Source organism: Coloeus monedula (assembly GCF_965178545.1).
Source record: "Coloeus monedula genome assembly, chromosome: 2".
NCBI lineage: Eukaryota > Metazoa > Chordata > Aves > Passeriformes > Corvidae > Coloeus > Coloeus monedula.
Genome location: NC_138782.1, coordinates 114,387,463 through 114,404,651, shown reverse-complemented (window position 1 = coordinate 114,404,651; position 17,189 = coordinate 114,387,463). Strand labels below are relative to the sequence as shown.

Below are 17,189 nucleotides of genomic sequence, written 5' to 3'. Positions count from 1 at the left end.
ACAGGAATCATCAGGAAATGAGCCCTGTGACAGCCTTTACTTCAAGAAGGGAAGGTGAATAAAGGGAGTTGAATCAGAGTAAAGGGAAGAATTGAGGTAACAACCCAAAATACCAGACTCATGAAGGGAGAAAACTATTAGTGAGCCCACTGCTCACACTGCCTATGACAAAGACGGTTCTTGCTGTTGAGAGTGGGGGAAGGGGTACAGGACGTTTGTTGCTATGTGTTTCCCCTTCTTGTCCCATTCAGTATTCCCCCCTTTTCTTCTCTCCCATTTTATCTTTATCTGTGTCTGTATTCAAGTGAAGCTTGACCCCAAGTCTTTAGAGTGGCACAGGTAATTTCTCAGCTGCTTCTCGTTGGTGAATTGTCATGGCTTTCTTTACGCTGGCAAGGACTTTTCCTTTGAAGATCCCCCAAAGATGGCCCTTTGGTGCCAGGCAGCTTGGTATCACATCCTGATTTCTCATGCACAGGCAGTCAAGAGCCAAGCTCAGCTAAACTGGGAAGTGTGGTGAAACCTCAGGGATGAAATGCCTGCAGGGACACGGTGTGGTGGAACTGGGACTGTGCAGGCACTTGTACTTTACAGTCCATGTAAAGCCTGTTCTCACTCAGCAGGAGAGGATGTTCATTATTGCACACACTATTTCCAGAGTGAGTTAAACCAAATGGCTGCACAAAAACAAGATTTGATTGAAATAATGCGTGAAGGTGGGATTTTCAAGTTTCCACTGGGCATGCAGTTCAAAGACATTCTGGATTTTCATCTTGAAGTGTGTTCTAGTTCTAGCATTATATCTACATCTTGAAGAAAAACCCAATTGCTTTCATATAAATACCATATTTAATTGATGCTTGATTATTGTCTTCAGTCATCCCCACCTTGCCCATACCAAACCATCATAAGTGCTTCTAACTGTAGGGAACAGTTTCCCATCCTGATTCACCCCAAAGTTCCAGGAACAGGTTCACCATTGGCGAACACAGGCCTGATTCCCTGACAATCAAACGGGCCTGTACCATCTGACTGCAGTATTTGATATTGGCCTCAAATCTAAATCTTCATGATTCCATCTACTATATTGTACATTAAATTTTGTAACATTTGTGTGCATTATAAATACTTTTCAGGTTCTTCTCAAGACAGGAATCCCTCCTGTAAAGGTGTACAGCCTTGAAATAACTGGTTCCACAAATGTAGTATTAGAGCAATAATTTATATAAAACCATTCATCCTGCCTGTCATGTGGTGATTTATATTCACTACAGAGTTTATTCTCTGAGTCCTCCAAGTGTGTTTCTCCTCTGAGAGAAGACCCAAACATACAGACTTTACACAAGGCACTCCTTGTATTCTGAACACTACTATGCATTAAATAAACGCAGTCCCCTCTGTGGCAGACAGCAGAAACCATCACTGTCTTACCACATTAGATATCAAGGGAAAGAAAAATGTTGTTAAGGGCATAAAGCTTCCTTTTCTTCAAAAAAGTGCCACATGGAGCTTTCAGTCTTTCCATCTGAAAGAAGACCACAGAGGAATCATCATGGTCTTCATTTTATGTAAGTCAAAAGTGAAGATCTGAAATGGGCCTTCTCATTTAGAAATTTTTGGTTCCAGAAAGTCTTAAATAGAAAGTGGAGACTACTATGGCCTTTCCAGACTCTAATATGAGGGCAGGAGAGAAGCTGTGAGGTACTTGTGTATCTACACAGGCCTTTAGGATCACTCACAGAGTTGATAGGAGAAATACCAAACCTGCTGGACAACAACTGTGTGAAGCACTGCAATTCATGGCTCAGTACTGCATAGTGCTAAGCACCCACTTGAGGGCTGAGAATTCTTCACTCCCTTTCTTGGTCCTTTCTTGCACTTGAAGGCCTTCAAATCCTCGTCATCTCTTCTGGGATTGGCAGACCTTGTGAAATTCCACCTCTCAGCTTCCCTGCCTTACACATTAACCAGAAATGATTATTCCAGAAGAATGCACCAAGGCACAGTTCAGTCAAAATGAAGCAGTCTGCTTCCTGGTGACTCCCAGGTACTTTTTGTGTGTGTCTTGGAAGAGGTCCTTTCAGACTCACACAATTTAGCAATGGCAGTGCTTCAGTTAAGCAAGGAATATGCCTTGGAAGTATTTTCAGTGGAAGAAGTGGATGGCTCTGAAGAAGATACTCTGTATTTTCCTGCAAAACAAAGCACAGGGGTTAGACAAGGCCAGAGAGTCTGGAACATGCTGGCACTGCAAAGTAAGGACAGTCACACCTGTGCTGGTGGCTGAGGTGGCTCTGCCTTGCCCTGCAGCTCTGGCACTACCTGGATTATAGCAATACCAGCAACCACAGAACTCTCTGTGTTTGGTGACACAGCCAGGATGTGTCAGCTTGAACTGCCAATTGTGCCACAGGGCAATGATTTTCTCACACAAATGAAGGCACTTAGTGCTTCTCCTGGAGTATGGGCACACATCCAGAACACAACACATCCACAAGCTCCTGAGATGAATCCCAGCACCCTCCCTCTTGTGGCCACGAGGGCCTAAACTAAGACCCAAGCGTCACTATCTTCTCTGAACAATGTTTGGATACAAAGATTGGACACTTAGAAATTAAATGTTATTTCCAGAAATGCTTTTTGCAAGAGGAAGTCTTAACTGAAATGGTGATGTTCACAAAATGACAGCCAGAGAGCCTTTGAAGAAATACAGCTCCAAGGTGGTGAAGAGTACATGAATAATCAATGAACTGTGCCATTAAGCTCAAAACAAAGCTCAGTTAGTGGGGTTTAGAATTGGTGAAACATCCAATAATTGTTTTAGAGATAGACAATTGTGCTGCTAGGATTAGGCTACAATTAGACTCATTGCAGTTCCTTTGCATTAGAAGATTAAAAACCATCTGTGGATGCATGGAGAGACAAATTGATGGATATCAGGACAGACAGACTCTGAGAGCAAGAATGAAGGCAAAACCTTGTTTGTGCTTCAGTAAGGGAGATCTAGTGTCACATACCTGTTTTCCCACATAAGTTGTTAAAGGTTCTTGAAAATGGGTAGCTCATAGCAAGCATTGGCGTCACCAGGATCAGGGAGGATGACTATAAGAGAGAAAATTGCTTTTTGTCAAAAGAACTTTATTTGTAGCCCCAATTTAGGGAGAAAAAACAAAAAGGTTCCAATAAACTTTGTTTCAGTAGTATGAGGAAACAATCCACAGAAGGCCAAGTCAGATGTTCGTGAGGCATCACACAATACCTCACAAATGTTCACACATTTGCACGTTTATGGTGGTGATGAAGGAGATCAACTTTAAAAGAAACTACATGGCACAAATTGCTTGTCTCTAACTGTTGGCCAGGGAAGATGGCTTAGGCTCCAGTCTGTTCTAACAGGCAGTAACGGGTCCTGGTCTCGTATCTGTGGCAGTACGGCCATTAAGGTAGCCAGAAAAGCTAAGATTTCATGTGAATGGGGATTGTTCTTGACGGCCAGCAGCCTGAGATAATCCGAGGCAAGTTTAATTTGGCACGCTAGAGGGCACTGGAACACAACTCTCTGCAGTCCAGATGCAAAGGAAGGAAGGCACTTACTGCTGCTAAAATGAAGGTTTTTTTCAGTTCTGGAGTGGTTTGAGAATTTAACGGGATTCTTCCAAAGATGTGTTAAAAAAAAGTATGGAAAACACATCTTTTTCTGTTCAGTCCTTCTTCATTTGTTAGTTGTACCCTGGTGGGGGTAATTAGGCAGTGTTGTGTATTGTCATCTATATCATAAGGTGGTAGAGAAAGAAGGTAAATGAATCACAAATAAAAAGCTTAATGAAAGACTTTGATATTGCTTTATTTGCTCATTCTCAGCCCACAGCAGGCTGGAGAAATGGAATCTTATGAAGTCTGGCAAAGGGAAGTGCAAAGTCCTCCTGTCCCTGGGGAGGAACAAATCAAATGCCAGGACATGCTGGGGTCTATCTGACCAGGACAGAGTAAAGCCAGAGCCAGACTTTTCTCCTTGGTGCCCCGTGGAAGGACAAGAGGCATTGAGAACAAATAGAAATACAGGAAATCCCACTTAAGATGAAACTTTTTCACTCTGAAGGTGGTCAAACACAGGAAAAGGCAGCACATAGAGATTGTGTTGTATCCATTCTTGGAGCTACTCAAACCCCAACTGGACACAGCTCTGAGCTCTAGCTGGCCATGCTCTGATGGGAGTGTGGTGCAAGATGATCCCTGAGGGTACATTCCAGCTTCAGCAATTCCTGTGGAAACTGGAGTGATTTGATCCAATACTGCTCTTCTGAACTGACAGTTCAAGTCTAAGGGACTCCTTAATTCCTTTGAGCCAATGTTCTCATCTTCTTAATTATCCTTGCTTTTAAGTCGGCTTCCTAGTTCTTTAGCAATACCTGTACAGGCTCTTCTGAATAAACCCTGTTCAGATACCAACATAAAATCAAGCTTTATTGCCATATAAGGGTGATGTCAGCACCACTGGCAGCTCAGAAAGAAGGGGAGGTGGGTGTTGGTACTAGATCTTAAAGTCCCTTGCAACCCAAACCATTCTAAGGTTCTTACACATCCTGGCATTTTTTTGGGAAGGTGTTATAAATGCAGAAATATAAGTTGAAATAATAATTCCTTGAGAGGCCTCCCTTGCATTTCTCTGAAGTTATGAATAAATAATAGTGCTGAAGAACTTTTCTGTTTTCTAACTAAAAGTATCAGTTATATTTTCTAGTTTATTTTTTGTGGAATTTAAAGCAAATGTTCACTAACCTCCTTCTCATTTTTTTACCAATTACAGTTGAAATAATGAACTTTGGAAAAGGGGATATATCATATTTATGTTGTTAGTGTCTTCTCTGACTTGTTCTAATAAATAATCCAGAATATAAAGTGCACTGGAGAATGTTAGACTACTCAGTAGTAACTGAAATACATTCTTAGGTCAAGGTTCTAACCTTCGATTGCTGTGAACTCCATTTGGATGATGAATTCCTCTTCAACAGGGCTTCCTGTATCTATTTGTTTGAAAAATTAATCAATCAGTAAATACAGAAATTCTGTTCAAATTCCAACAATATTTTGACATAATGTAAGAAACAGTTTGAATCCTTACCTTCTTGTCCCAGAGAGTCCCAAACACCAAAATGAATAATCCCTAGGAGACAGATAATTATATGCATTTTGATGATACCAACCTTTAATTGCAATATCTCATAATTATCTCAAACACTGTCCATGGTATTGTTTAAACTCTGAACTTTTTGATAGTGGCCATTTTTCTAACTGCATATCACATAGTGGACTGCTGATTTGGCAGTTCTCCAGGCCTGGTTTATTTCAATTTCGTGTTTATGTGGTCTACAAAGCGACACAGTTTGGTAGCACTAAATGTACTTGGAAGAAGGAATATTTGTGCATGGAAGACATGTCCTACCTATGCTCTCCAGGAAAACTAGCAGCTTCCAAGAAAAAGGCCAGTGAGTTTGGTTTGAGGAACACAGTTTTGATGTCATTCTTAACAATGGCAATTCTTAACAATTCTCTTTAAAGAGAGAGAGTACACATAACTATTTTGTCCTTAAGAAATCTCCTTGTATTGGGATCGTTCTGGACACCTAAATAAGTTGTAAAAGTCATACTGACTGAAAACGCTCAATAGTGTGTATTTTTGTCAGTTCCTGCCTTTATCATTAGTACTGCTCAGCTGATCCTGGTGACTTTCATGTTGTTTATACTTGAACCCACAAAAGCATAACACAGTGCCTCCAGGTGCACTATGAATGAGAACTGGGATGCTCAAGTTTGCCTACCTGAACATAACAGAACTGTTTTCCTGGTATTCAGCAATGAAGTTGATCCCAAAACTACTGACAAAGTAGGGAGTTCTCTTTAGGCCAGCTTTATCTATAAGGCACATCTGTTAAGGCAGCTGAGAATATGAAATACTGCTGAATTCCTGGAATGGGTTTCCCAAAGAGCCCTTTTGGAATAAGGATGTGTAAAGCAAATCTGAACTTTCCCCTGCTGTTTTTATGCCCTGCCAAGCACAGCACTGCAATAATGTCTCTATGTTAAATCATAACAGAGGAAATAAAACTATGTGTAACTCACCTGGAAAGTGTTGAGCAGAGCAAAGAGGATGTGGAAAGCTCGATGACTGTTTTTGATGATGGTGGCAAGGCCAAAACCCCACGTGAGGCCTAACAGTGGTGTCAGGATAGCCACACTTTTGCCAATTTGAAACAGAGATTTCCTCTCCTGCCCGCTTGACCTATCCCCAATAGTTGGCCTCAGTATTTTTATTATAACAACTGCAGCGATGAACAAGTTCGTGGCCACAATGATTAAGGCAGGTATGACAAAGGCCAGGAGAGCTTTGCTGTCCTTCCAGTTGAGCCAGCAGACATCCTTTCTCGTGTAATTGTTCTTTGGCAGGGTGACAGCAATGGTGGTGACTGCAATGACAAAGGGGCACACGTATCCCAGGCAGAATGCCACCGCCTTCTGAGCAGTCTTACTCGTGTTGTGTAAGATGAACACCAGTCTGTAGAAAAGGATGAGGCCCAGGCTCAGCATCCAGAAAAAGACACACAGGTAGAAAAAATGGATGAAGAAGGTGGCCATGATACAGATGTCTCTGCTCCTCTGCTGGTTTTGATCAATGGAGGCAGTGACAATGAACCAAACGTCAGCAATCAGCAGGGATGTAGCAATGTTGAGAATACAGACGTGGCGCATGTAGGAGGTTGTGTTGTTTGTCACGTACTTCCAGACCAAGGATTCAATTATAATGCAGACCACCAAGCTCACAATTGAAATGGCCAGGCCAACATAGGAAATATAAGCTTCAAAGCTTACCTCGGAGGATCTGTCAGGAGACATCAGGATGGAGAATGATGTCAAGTGATTGCACGAGCAAATGACATAATTTCCTGACTCTGTGGTTGTGCAGCCACTAGTATCCCAGTCCCCCCTGTGATTGTTGAGTGTGAAGTTCCAAAAGACACACTTAGGCATCTTTAGAGACAAGTTTTTCTTTGCAAATGTCATATTAACATCGAACTTCTGGCTTCTGTTGTTGCTCAAAGTTGTTGTTATCAATAAACCGTTCATATATTCGAACCTATTCTGAGGCAAAATACATCCAAGTTTTGAGTACATCACACTGACAATTGTTGAATTTTGGGTTAGAGTCTGGATTTCAGTGCCACTGATAAGCACGTTGACTGTGAGGTTTTCCGCACTGCGGAAGTCCTTGTTATAATCTGTGTTGTTATTTTCCTTGACAACTGCCCCTTGGAGCTGAATGGTGTTTGCAGAGACAGAAGGAATGGTGTTATTAACTGGTTGGAGGCGCAGGGAAAAATTTTCTACTGACTGCAGTAACAAAGAACTTTGTCGTGTGTTCTCTTTGCTCAGGTTTTTCCAAGCTTCAGTTGTGGAATCATTAACAACTAAGTCCACTGTGGATAGGAAATTCTGGAACAACAACAGAATAATGCAGTTACTGAAACCCCATACAATTAATTGTTGTTTCTGATGGTAATTTATGCGTGGTCCTAGAAGTGCCTTTTGAAAAAGCCTAGCATTTTCATATTTTGCTCAATCCATGTGAAGTCTTCTGTTGTTAACCCTCTGCATACTCTGTTTGCAAGTTAAGGTTTCCAAAAGCAGAGCTGTGTGACTAATTTTTTTACACATTATTTAGTATTTTTGCATCTCCAGCTTTCTTTCCTTTCTTTCTCAGCATTCGTGCTGTCTTTGATTTCTTGGTGTCTCATGTAGGGCTTTCTATCCACAAACCATCGAGCCTTTTTGCACGTTTCTGTTTAGAAGAGCAGTGCATTTCCTCTGGACCTCACAATCAAGGTTTCCAATTATTTCTAAGGTTTCTTTTGTTACTCGTTTGTTGTTACAACCAATGTATTTTCCTTGCTTGATCATGGTTCCTGAAATTTACTCTCCCTATTTCTATTTCAACCTTTTTTTTCTATTCCTACTTCTACTCACGGAATCATAGAATCACAGAATGGTTTTGACATTTAAAGATCATCCAATCCAACCTCCCTTCCGAGGCAGGGACATCCAGCTTGATCCTGGACACTTCCAGGGCTTGGGGCATCCACAGCTTCTCTGGTAAATCTATTCCAGTGCCTCACTACCCTCACAGGAAACAATTTAATCCTAATACATAATCTAAACCTACCCTCTTTCAGTTTAAACCATCGTCCCTTGTCCTGTCACTACAGGGCCCGATAAAAAATCTTCTTATAAGCCCCTTTTAAGTATTGAAAAGCAGCAATAAGGTCTTCCCCAAGCCTTCTCTTCTCAAGGCTGAACAACCCCAACTGTCTCAGCCTGTCCTCATAGTGGACCTGCTCCAGCCCTCTGATCATTTCTGTGGCCCTCTTTTGGACCCATTCCAGCATGTCCACATCTTTCTTGCCCTGGGAACCTCTGAGCTGGATGCGGTGCTCCAGGTGGAATCTCACCAGAGGAGAGTAGAGGGACAGAATCACCTCCCTCAACCTGCTGGTCACACTCCTTGTTAAGCAGCCTAGGACATGGTTGGGTATCTGGGCTGCAAGAGCACATTGCTGGCTCATGTCCAGTTTTTCATCCGTCATTCCTTGTCTTTTCCTGTCTGAGAATGCATGTGTTCCTAGAATATTTCTAGTTGCTAAGCTTACAGCAGCTTCTCTTTCATGCATAGGCTCCTTGTCCTCATAATTTTGAGTTTTCATAAACTCCTCTGTATCTTTGCTGTCACTTTATCTCATTCCCTTAACACTTTCCTGATCCTGATCCTAAGTAAGTGTGAAACTTCTTCAGGGAGAACATAATCCTCTGTGACAAAAGGGGCCAAAGGGCTTGGTAGGTGTAGATAAGACTTAAAATAAAACTTTACCTGAATAGTGAGCTCCTCTGCCTCTGCTGGGATAGAGGAGATCATATCCAGGATGGTAACGATTGCGCCTAGGTTTGCTGAAGAATTGCTTATCGTGGTTAGCTCCTTTCCTGTCTGTTCCTTGAGCTGTGCAAGGTAGGAAGGTAATTGTGCTTTTGCCTCAGGGCTGTTGACCAAGGACTGGAACAGAAGATAACAGCACATCACATGTGTGAAATTCTCTAACCTCACTGAGAGAAAGGTGACTCTGAATGGTTTGTGGGTGGGAAGAGAACTGTGGGGGGATACCAAGGCTGAAAACCAAGGCCTGGCACCCATCTGTCAAGTGTAGTGGCCAGGGGGGTGGGCACTGTAGGAAGGGCCTGGGGGTGAGGTTGGGCAGTGGCCTGGAGCTGTTCCTATGGCCTCACTGTTGGTGTGCTCTGTAACATGCTCTGGGCTTGTGCATGAGCACAGCTCAGGGAATGCTCCAGGCCAGCAACTGCTCCTTATGGATGCCATGGACAAGGTCACCTTGCCTGGGAGACAAAGCATTCATGTGTATGAACATTATCCATGCAGTGCCTCAGGCCCTCTGGGCCCCAGGAGGGGACCTTGGCTCTTTCACTGGCTGATGTAGATAGAGCCAAACATTCTTCATACCTTTTAAAAGAAACTTTTTAATGCTTCATATGTTTTAGATTATGATAAGCAAAAATCATGCAACCAACATTTTTGCTCCATCTTCCCCCCCACCTCCCCAGCCCAACCTCTAAAAAACCCATCAGTGTTACCTCAGCACTGCTGAGCAGGTCATTTATTGGTCCAGACAGGCAGTCATTCCTCACAACCCTCCATGAGCTGTTGATGCACTGGTAAGTTGTATTGCCTCTGGTAAAACCTTTTGGATTTTTTACATCGCAGCATGGCTTTATTAATGTGGCCCTTTCTGTTCCAGTGCCCAATCTGTCTGAGCAGGAAACTTTCTTACCTGTACAGAGAGGAGACAGAGGTAGAAAATAAGAAGAAGGGAGATGAATAAATTGCCCCCAGAAAACTTGGGACCTGTTCAAAGATCTTTAAATTAGGATTTCAGCTTGCTGTCTTCATTATGACCTTTCAGGATGTCTCACATTCCCAATTTTTCTGAATCAGGAAATTAAAAAGGAAATCTAATAAAGCTTTGATTTTTGAGTACTGAATCAAATCAACAAACCAGTACCCAAAGATTTAGATTTATCTGTCAGATTACAGGGTTAGACAGATCTGGAGTGGGATTATATTGACCATTAAGTGAACAATAATTCCTACAAAGTTTATTCTGCTAAGGTACTCAACACTGCTGTAGCACTAACAGGAAATTCATTAAGACCTTGCTAGTGAGGCCTCAACACATTTTTGATGAACAGTGAGTGTTGCTAATTGTCTTTGATTGGCTTAGTCATATCAGTAAGTATCTTCTGATTAAAGTGATTAAAGTAATTAAAGTGTCTGCATATTTATTGCCTAAGAGAGTGAAATCTGGCAGATACACTGATTCAGCTGTAGGCACCACTGCTGTGGAAAAACCAGAATTTCTGCATTAGGGGGATGTTCAACATTTCTTCCTTTCCAATTTAGAAAAAAAAAAGAGTTGAAATATCCAAAGTCTTGTCAGAACTAAATATCAAAGCTGGATTTAGCAATGCTGAATTCTAATTACCAAACATTCCCTGCGGAGCTGACTGGAAGCTGCCCTGGTCTCTGCAGCACCTCACCTTGCCCTTCTTGTGTTCAAAGAGGAAATGCTCTCTCACAGCTGCCCTCCTGAGCCAGATTACTTCTTCCTGAGGCACCACAGTCTTTGATCCTTGCTAAATTGTTGCAAGCTGGGAGCTGCATGACCACATTTCAACACAGGGGACGAAGCTCGGTGGTGCGAAATAGGAACAGTAGATGACTAAAATATTGCTGCTTTGGAACATACTGGGACCACTCTCAAATACAGCAAAGACAAAGCATCTTGTCTATTTTTTTTTTTTTTAATTACATCAAAACTGATATTTTCCTCTGTGTGTAAAAATTTCCCGTCAGAAAAGGAGACAAAAGTTCTTGGATAACAAAAGCTGTTCCTGTTAGATGTCACTGGTGATGAATTTGTGGCACCAGATTTAACAAAGATATTGGTATGTCCTATAGAACAGCTATAAACAGTTACTTTTTTTCTTACCAGGTATCAAGTGCAGTCTCATATGTTCACTGTCGACTCCCTGTCTGATGTGGTTGATAAACTTGCAATATGCCACAACCTCTTTCTCTTTCTTACATTCTTTTTCCGTGTGATTGTACATGTAGCATAACAAATTGTCTTTTTTCTTTTTCTCTGTATGGATGGATTGAGACAGGTTAACAAAGATTTGGGGTCAGTCTACTAAAACCAGCAGAAAACATCAGCAAAGCTTTTGTTTCTGTGGGTACTAGAAAAAAAAAAAAACAAAACACTTTCCTTTGTGAAGAAGCTCTCTCTCTGTATGCTGATCTCTGTGTCTTATTCTCCCCGTAATAAATCTAGCAGCTGCTGCATGACCAATACCTTTTCATTTACTGGTGTATGAGCAAATCCTCCCCAAACCCTCTTAACTGTGCAGGAACTGAAATCTGCTTTGAAAATAGTTTTTTGAGAATACTCTTCCTGCTTTTACCACAGGTGTTTCATTTAGGCTGAGATACTGTTTTGCTGTGTTTATATGGTTGTTTTGAACTCAGGATCTGTGCCCCCCTCCCACTGCTTTTCAGAATGCCTGTGCTTGAGGGTGGGTCTCCAGCTGAAGTCTCTTGCAACAACATCCTTGCCTTTTTCTTAGCTACTGAAGGACTCCTCAATCACCACCTGCTTTACTCCTCAGCCTGTTGTTTTTGTGCTCCTGAATGTTTCCTGAGTTATTTTTCGTAGATCATATTTGCTTTTTTTCCAAATTATCTGTTTTGTTACTCACTTGAAAATTTCTAGTATATAAAAACAACTCACTTGAAAACTTAGAGTATATAAAAATGTATCATGGAAGTTGCAGAATTGCCCTAAATTTGAAGACATAGAAACTTAGGCTTTTGTGCTGTTAAAGACATGCCCACTGTATCCTCAAAGAAAATTGAATAGTTTTTTGAATTGCATTCTTAATGGGTTACTCAACATTTTTCATGACTTAGTGGATTTTCTTAGGTAACGTTTTTTTTCAGTATTCATTTTAAAAAGTGGCAGAATGGAAGATTCAAGCAAAGAAAAGGAGTTCAGCAATTTCCAATCTGAAGAAGGGTCAGGATGCCCACTTCTCCCTGCCTGGCAAGTCAAACCATACATTGACTTTACCTATTATGTGTTTTCACTACAGCAGTGACTTCAGTAGTAACCCTAGCCATATTCCCCAGGCATGCTAACCATCCAAGAAAAAGTCCATTTTCCTTTTTTTGCACCCTCAGAAGTACTTCAGGGTTGTCATGAAAGCACTAAGTATGACTTGTTTACACAGACCTGACTGAAAACAAAAAAACCCAGATACTGGGTTGTGACATAGAGCGAAACTAATGATTCTGCAAGTTTATTGTGTCTTACCAACTTGAAACTCATTTTGTTGAACCACAAATGTAACCCTGTAGTCTCTCACGGTCTTTGCACTTATGCAGCACTCGAGGGCGTGTGGCACTTCGCACTGTATCGATGTTGTAATGGGGTCTATCAGGATGTTCTGCTTCAGGGGCAAGGAAATCACCTCGATGGTCACATTGGCAGAACTCTCCAGGTTTTTCTGGGAGAATGTGCAGATGTAGGTGCCTAAAAGAAGTGATACAAAACCATGTCTCAGTCGACAGAAGCTTTTTGTACGGTCATGAATGCTGAACAAGTACAGTGCTGCTGGCAACATCAAGCCTTGCTGTCCTCCAACACTTGTACTTTTAACTGTGGGGGTTTTTTGTTTACTGTGGCCAGGCTTCACAGTGATTTGCAGGGCTAGGGATGCTGTAAATGATTTGGTACAGAGATTTCATTGCCTTTGTATCCAGTAAGACCATACTCACTCACCTCTCCAGTCCTGCGTGGCAGACTTCACTGTGAGCACAGACGTGGCTGGAAATTCGTTTTTGACACACATATCACAGTCTACTGTTTTTGTGCCATTTCCTGACTGGATTTTCCAACTGATGCTGTCATAATTGCTCACATCACTTTCACATGTTACATTGAACGGGTATCCCTCGGAAACTGTGGAGTTTGTGCTTGAAGATATTGTTATGTGGGCTGAGACAACACAGGACAGAAGTCACATTAGTGAGAATCACCTTTCATCATTTTCTTGCAAATTCTGTGTGCCACAGAGGCCATCTATGCAATAAAGAGCTGGTGGTCTGTCACAAGTCCCTGCCCCTCACCTTTCCGTAGGTACGTGACTCCAATGCTTCGAGTGCGCCTGGCTCCATGTCCAGTCTCCAGCTCACACGTGTATGTGGTCACTGCACCTGACTTCTCAGGTGGGCACAGTGACTCATTGATGTTCAACTGGTATCCAGTGCAGTTTCCACTCAAGATGGATTCTCCTAGAGAGAAATAAGCATTCTTTGAAGGGCTATGATGTCCAAAAATTTTTCTGGAAAGCACAAGCAATTACTCCAGCTATGGAAATCCTTGTGTGTTTGTATGTAATTGACAGCATGGCACTTTTAACTTGTCATTGCTGAAGTTCCTGCACATCTTTTACTCTGGCAACACTCACAGAATGGCAACACTCAGCACTGTGCTGAGATTTCTTCTGCCAAAACCAGTCAGAAAGCAACAACATTGCTTGGAAACCTCAGGGTCAACCAAAATGAAGAGTATTCTGGTTAAGCCTAACCTCATTATCTGTGATACTTAGGGGGAGTAAAGGTAAGTAAAACATAAGTAAACACTGCAGATTTTAATGTTGTCAAATTCTGAAATAAAAATGTGGAGGTACTTGACAGTCATTCAACTTAAAATCTGAAGAGTGCTGGTTTAGCTGTGAGCACTAAAGCTGTCCCATGCTGCAGCTGACAGAGCAGCTGATAGGAGAGCAGAGCAGGTTTCCTGGGGGAAAGCCTGGCCACAGGGAATCAGGGGTAAAACAGCCCATTGCAGTAGGCCAGGATCCCCTCACCCTTCAAGCACTGCTGCACTCTGGCAGCTGTTCTCTGTGGAAGGGACTCCCTGCATGAGCTTTGAAGATTTTAGCTCATTTCACAGTCCTGCTTTCTACTAAACTTAATTTACAGCAAATAGTTAACAATAAACAGTTACTTCATACTCATAAAATATTAAGAGAGCAATAGACCTTTAGGGTGATGGTTCATAGACATTTATGAGCATTTCTGGTCATGTTACATTGTAGCTCTTTGTAGCACATTTACTTGGTGCTTTATTAACCTTTTTATTGGAATACTTTTTGGGATGCCTCTGACTCAGCTGGTATGTGATGTATCACAGCTACAGGTGGAGAGGGAAACAGTGCTCATATTAAGCTGTACAGCAGCTGTTTCACAGTGCAGCACTTGCACCTCTTGACTGCCAAATCTCACTATGTGGTACATGAAAGATCTTTGTACCTCAAGGGTGCTTCTGGAGATAGCAGTAGAGACTGATGCACTCATCCTTGCTCTCAAAATTACACTATGAAGAAATAAGCTTTTTGGAAGAAGCTGGTGTGCTGCTGGTCCAGGCAGCTGTTTCCATCCAGGATGGCACAGTTTAAGGCATCAGTGTATGGAGACACCTGAAACCCCCCTGGCACCTACACAAGACATACAGAGTCTGTCCCTCCTCCTGCCACTCACACCTGTGGAGCATACCCTGTATTCATCCCAGGACTCTGGGGCAGCCATGTAGGAGAAGACCTCTGAGCAATGAACAAACCTAGTAAGTGAAAGACAACCTTTTATTAATCTTACCTGTAATGTTGATTGTTCCATTTACTTTCCAGGAAACCTTAAGTGATTGTAAGTGTCTGTCAATGCAACAGGACAGCAGAAGACCCTTAGTTTGCACTTCAGGACTGTTACATGTGACATCAATGTCCTCGAAGTTTGGAGTGACATGTAGCGGAAAGACAGACACTGTTTCTTTGGCGGTGTGTATCTCTGTGTGAAATGGACTGCTCAGTATGAAAATGCACCTATAGGAACCTGTAAAGCATAAACAGCAGTTTTTGCTGAGTTTTCCTCCGTATTTAGATTTAGGAGCTACTTCCACATCTAGTTTTCACATGTCCCTGCTCTGCAGTGGCTCTGCTACTTGCTGATCAGTATGTACCCTCAGATCACCTCAAGAATGCTTTCTGCAGACTCCTGGTGCCAAATGTATCCAGATAAGGATTCAGTGTTGATGGGTACTTGAGATCAGCGTTCTCAGACTGAAATACTTCAGATCTGGCTGAGTAGGTGTTTTTGGGATCTGTATACTGCCCATAGTTCTTCTGGCAGCAGTATGTCATGGTAAGAATGTAGACTGACTGTGCAAAAGGTACCTACACAGAAGGGGTGTCAGAGAGGTGCTCAGGGTAGACTCCACCAGAACTGGCTTTGGAGTGTAGGCTCTCAAGCTGTTCAGAAAGTATTGCCAAAGAGAGCAGGGTATTTATCACAGAATCAGAGATTATGCTGAGTTGGAAGGGACCTATTAGGATCATTGAGCCCAACTCTTAGCCCTGCACAGGACACCCCAAGAGCCACACCATGTGCCTGGGAGCATTGTCCAAATGCTTCTTGAACTCTGTCAGGCTTGGTGCTGCCCTGGGGAGCCTGTTCCAGCACCCAACCACCCTCTGGGTGAAAAACCTTTTCCTGATATCCAAACTAAACCTCCCCCGACTCAGCTTCATGCCACCTCCTTGAGTCTTGTTCCTGGTCACCAGGGAGAACAGATCTGTACCTGCCCCTCTGCTCCCCCTCATGAGGAAGTTGAAGACCACAGTGAGGTCTCCCCTCAGTCTCCCTGAGGCTGAACAGAACAAGTGACCTCAGCTGCTTCTCATATGGCTTCCCCTCCAGACCCTTCACCATCCGTGTGTCCTCCTTTGGACACTGCCCAATAGCTTGATGCCTTTTTTGTATTTTGGTGCCCAAAACTGCCCCCAGGACTTGAAGTGAGGCCTCCACAGCCCAGAGCAAAGTGGGACAAACCCCTCCCCTGTCCAGCTGGAGATGTGCCTGATGTCTCCCAGGACACAGATGTCTCTCCAGGGCACTGCTGATTCATATTCAGCTGGCCACCGACCAGGTCACACAGGTCCCTTTCTCTTTATCAGCCACTGTCTCAGGCACGGGTCCCCTTAGATGCAGCCAGTCTTGGTTTTGAGATTGGCAGTCAGAGCTTCAAACTTCCTACATATTTTAAGTATGTGGGTTTCCCTTCCCCACTGGGATAGCCAAGTGAGCAGACCACTTACATAGAGTGGACAAACCAAGGTTCAGGGCATCCTTAGTCCAAAGAATTTTGGACCCATGATTCCTACCTTGCATATGTGTGCCCAAATACTTAATCACAGGCTACCCATTTTGAAGCTGAATGTAGAACCCATGGTCCAAAGAGAAGAACTGAGTGGGAGCTTGAGTCCAGGCTCGGATAATACATAATAATAATTCCCCTGATAGCTCCTCCCAGAAAAATGCTGCCAGTTTACCTGTTTCTGATTTTCAAAAATCCCTAAACATGCAAAATTGTAACTCTGAGCTCTGACTAGTTAGATCATGTGTGTGAAGGGCACAAGGATGTTAAGGGCAAATTCAGCTACAGCCTCCAGTTACCACACCAAAAGGGTGGAAAGGCCTCACAGCCATTCAGACACCAGCATCTCCCCTGACATGGCAGTGAAGCCTGGCACTTAGACCAGTCATGTACAATCATTTCAGACAGTTCACATCTTACTGGCAGTATCAGTCAGTATGTAGTTCATTAATGAAAACAACAGGAAAATTACAAAGGGCAGTGTAATTGTCACATTTCCTCTAGGAAAATGCAGCCACTGCATTCATCTTTGCATTTCATAGAGCTAGCCACACTAGAGATTTACATCTGCTGTTTTAACAATGGAAAATCATACCAGAATCCTTCATCGTAACGTTGGTAATTTTAAGAACCGATCTTCTGGTTGCTAAAACTGTCTCTATTGAGTACCGGGAGCTGGTTGAGATGGGCTGGTCAGAGTGATACCAGGTCGCATTGGCAAATGTTGAGTTTATCTCACAGGTCAGTGTTACTGTGTCCCCTTCAAAAATGTTCGAGGGTTTCACGGTGAACTTTGTCTGATCT

The 17,189-nt window shown here is 42.7% G+C and overlaps 1 protein-coding gene across 2 annotated transcripts in view; it reads right to left on the bottom strand.

The window, feature by feature from the left end:
- Positions 1–690: 690 nt before the first annotated feature.
- The window catches only part of ADGRF5 (adhesion G protein-coupled receptor F5), a 43,774-nt gene continuing 27,275 nt past the window's right edge, over positions 691–17,189 (bottom strand). Inside the window, exons 9-21 of one of the 2 annotated variants that reach the window (XM_082301164.1) lie at positions 16,981–17,187; positions 14,831–15,064; positions 13,301–13,465; positions 12,954–13,169; positions 12,486–12,704; positions 11,106–11,258; positions 9,691–9,887; positions 8,918–9,097; positions 6,121–7,488; positions 5,123–5,164; positions 4,965–5,024; positions 3,018–3,102; positions 691–2,192 (exon numbers count right to left, since the gene is read on the bottom strand). In XM_082301164.1, the coding sequence (XP_082157290.1) occupies positions 2,113–2,192; positions 3,018–3,102; positions 4,965–5,024; positions 5,123–5,164; positions 6,121–7,488; positions 8,918–9,097; positions 9,691–9,887; positions 11,106–11,258; positions 12,486–12,704; positions 12,954–13,169; positions 13,301–13,465; positions 14,831–15,064; positions 16,981–17,187 (3,206 nt within the window). In that variant the 3' untranslated portion in view covers positions 691–2,112. The remainder of the gene's footprint in view (positions 2,193–3,017; positions 3,103–4,964; positions 5,025–5,122; positions 5,165–6,120; positions 7,489–8,917; positions 9,098–9,690; positions 9,888–11,105; positions 11,259–12,485; positions 12,705–12,953; positions 13,170–13,300; positions 13,466–14,830; positions 15,065–16,980; positions 17,188–17,189) is intronic. The other variant, XM_082301163.1, reaches the window with a different exon arrangement.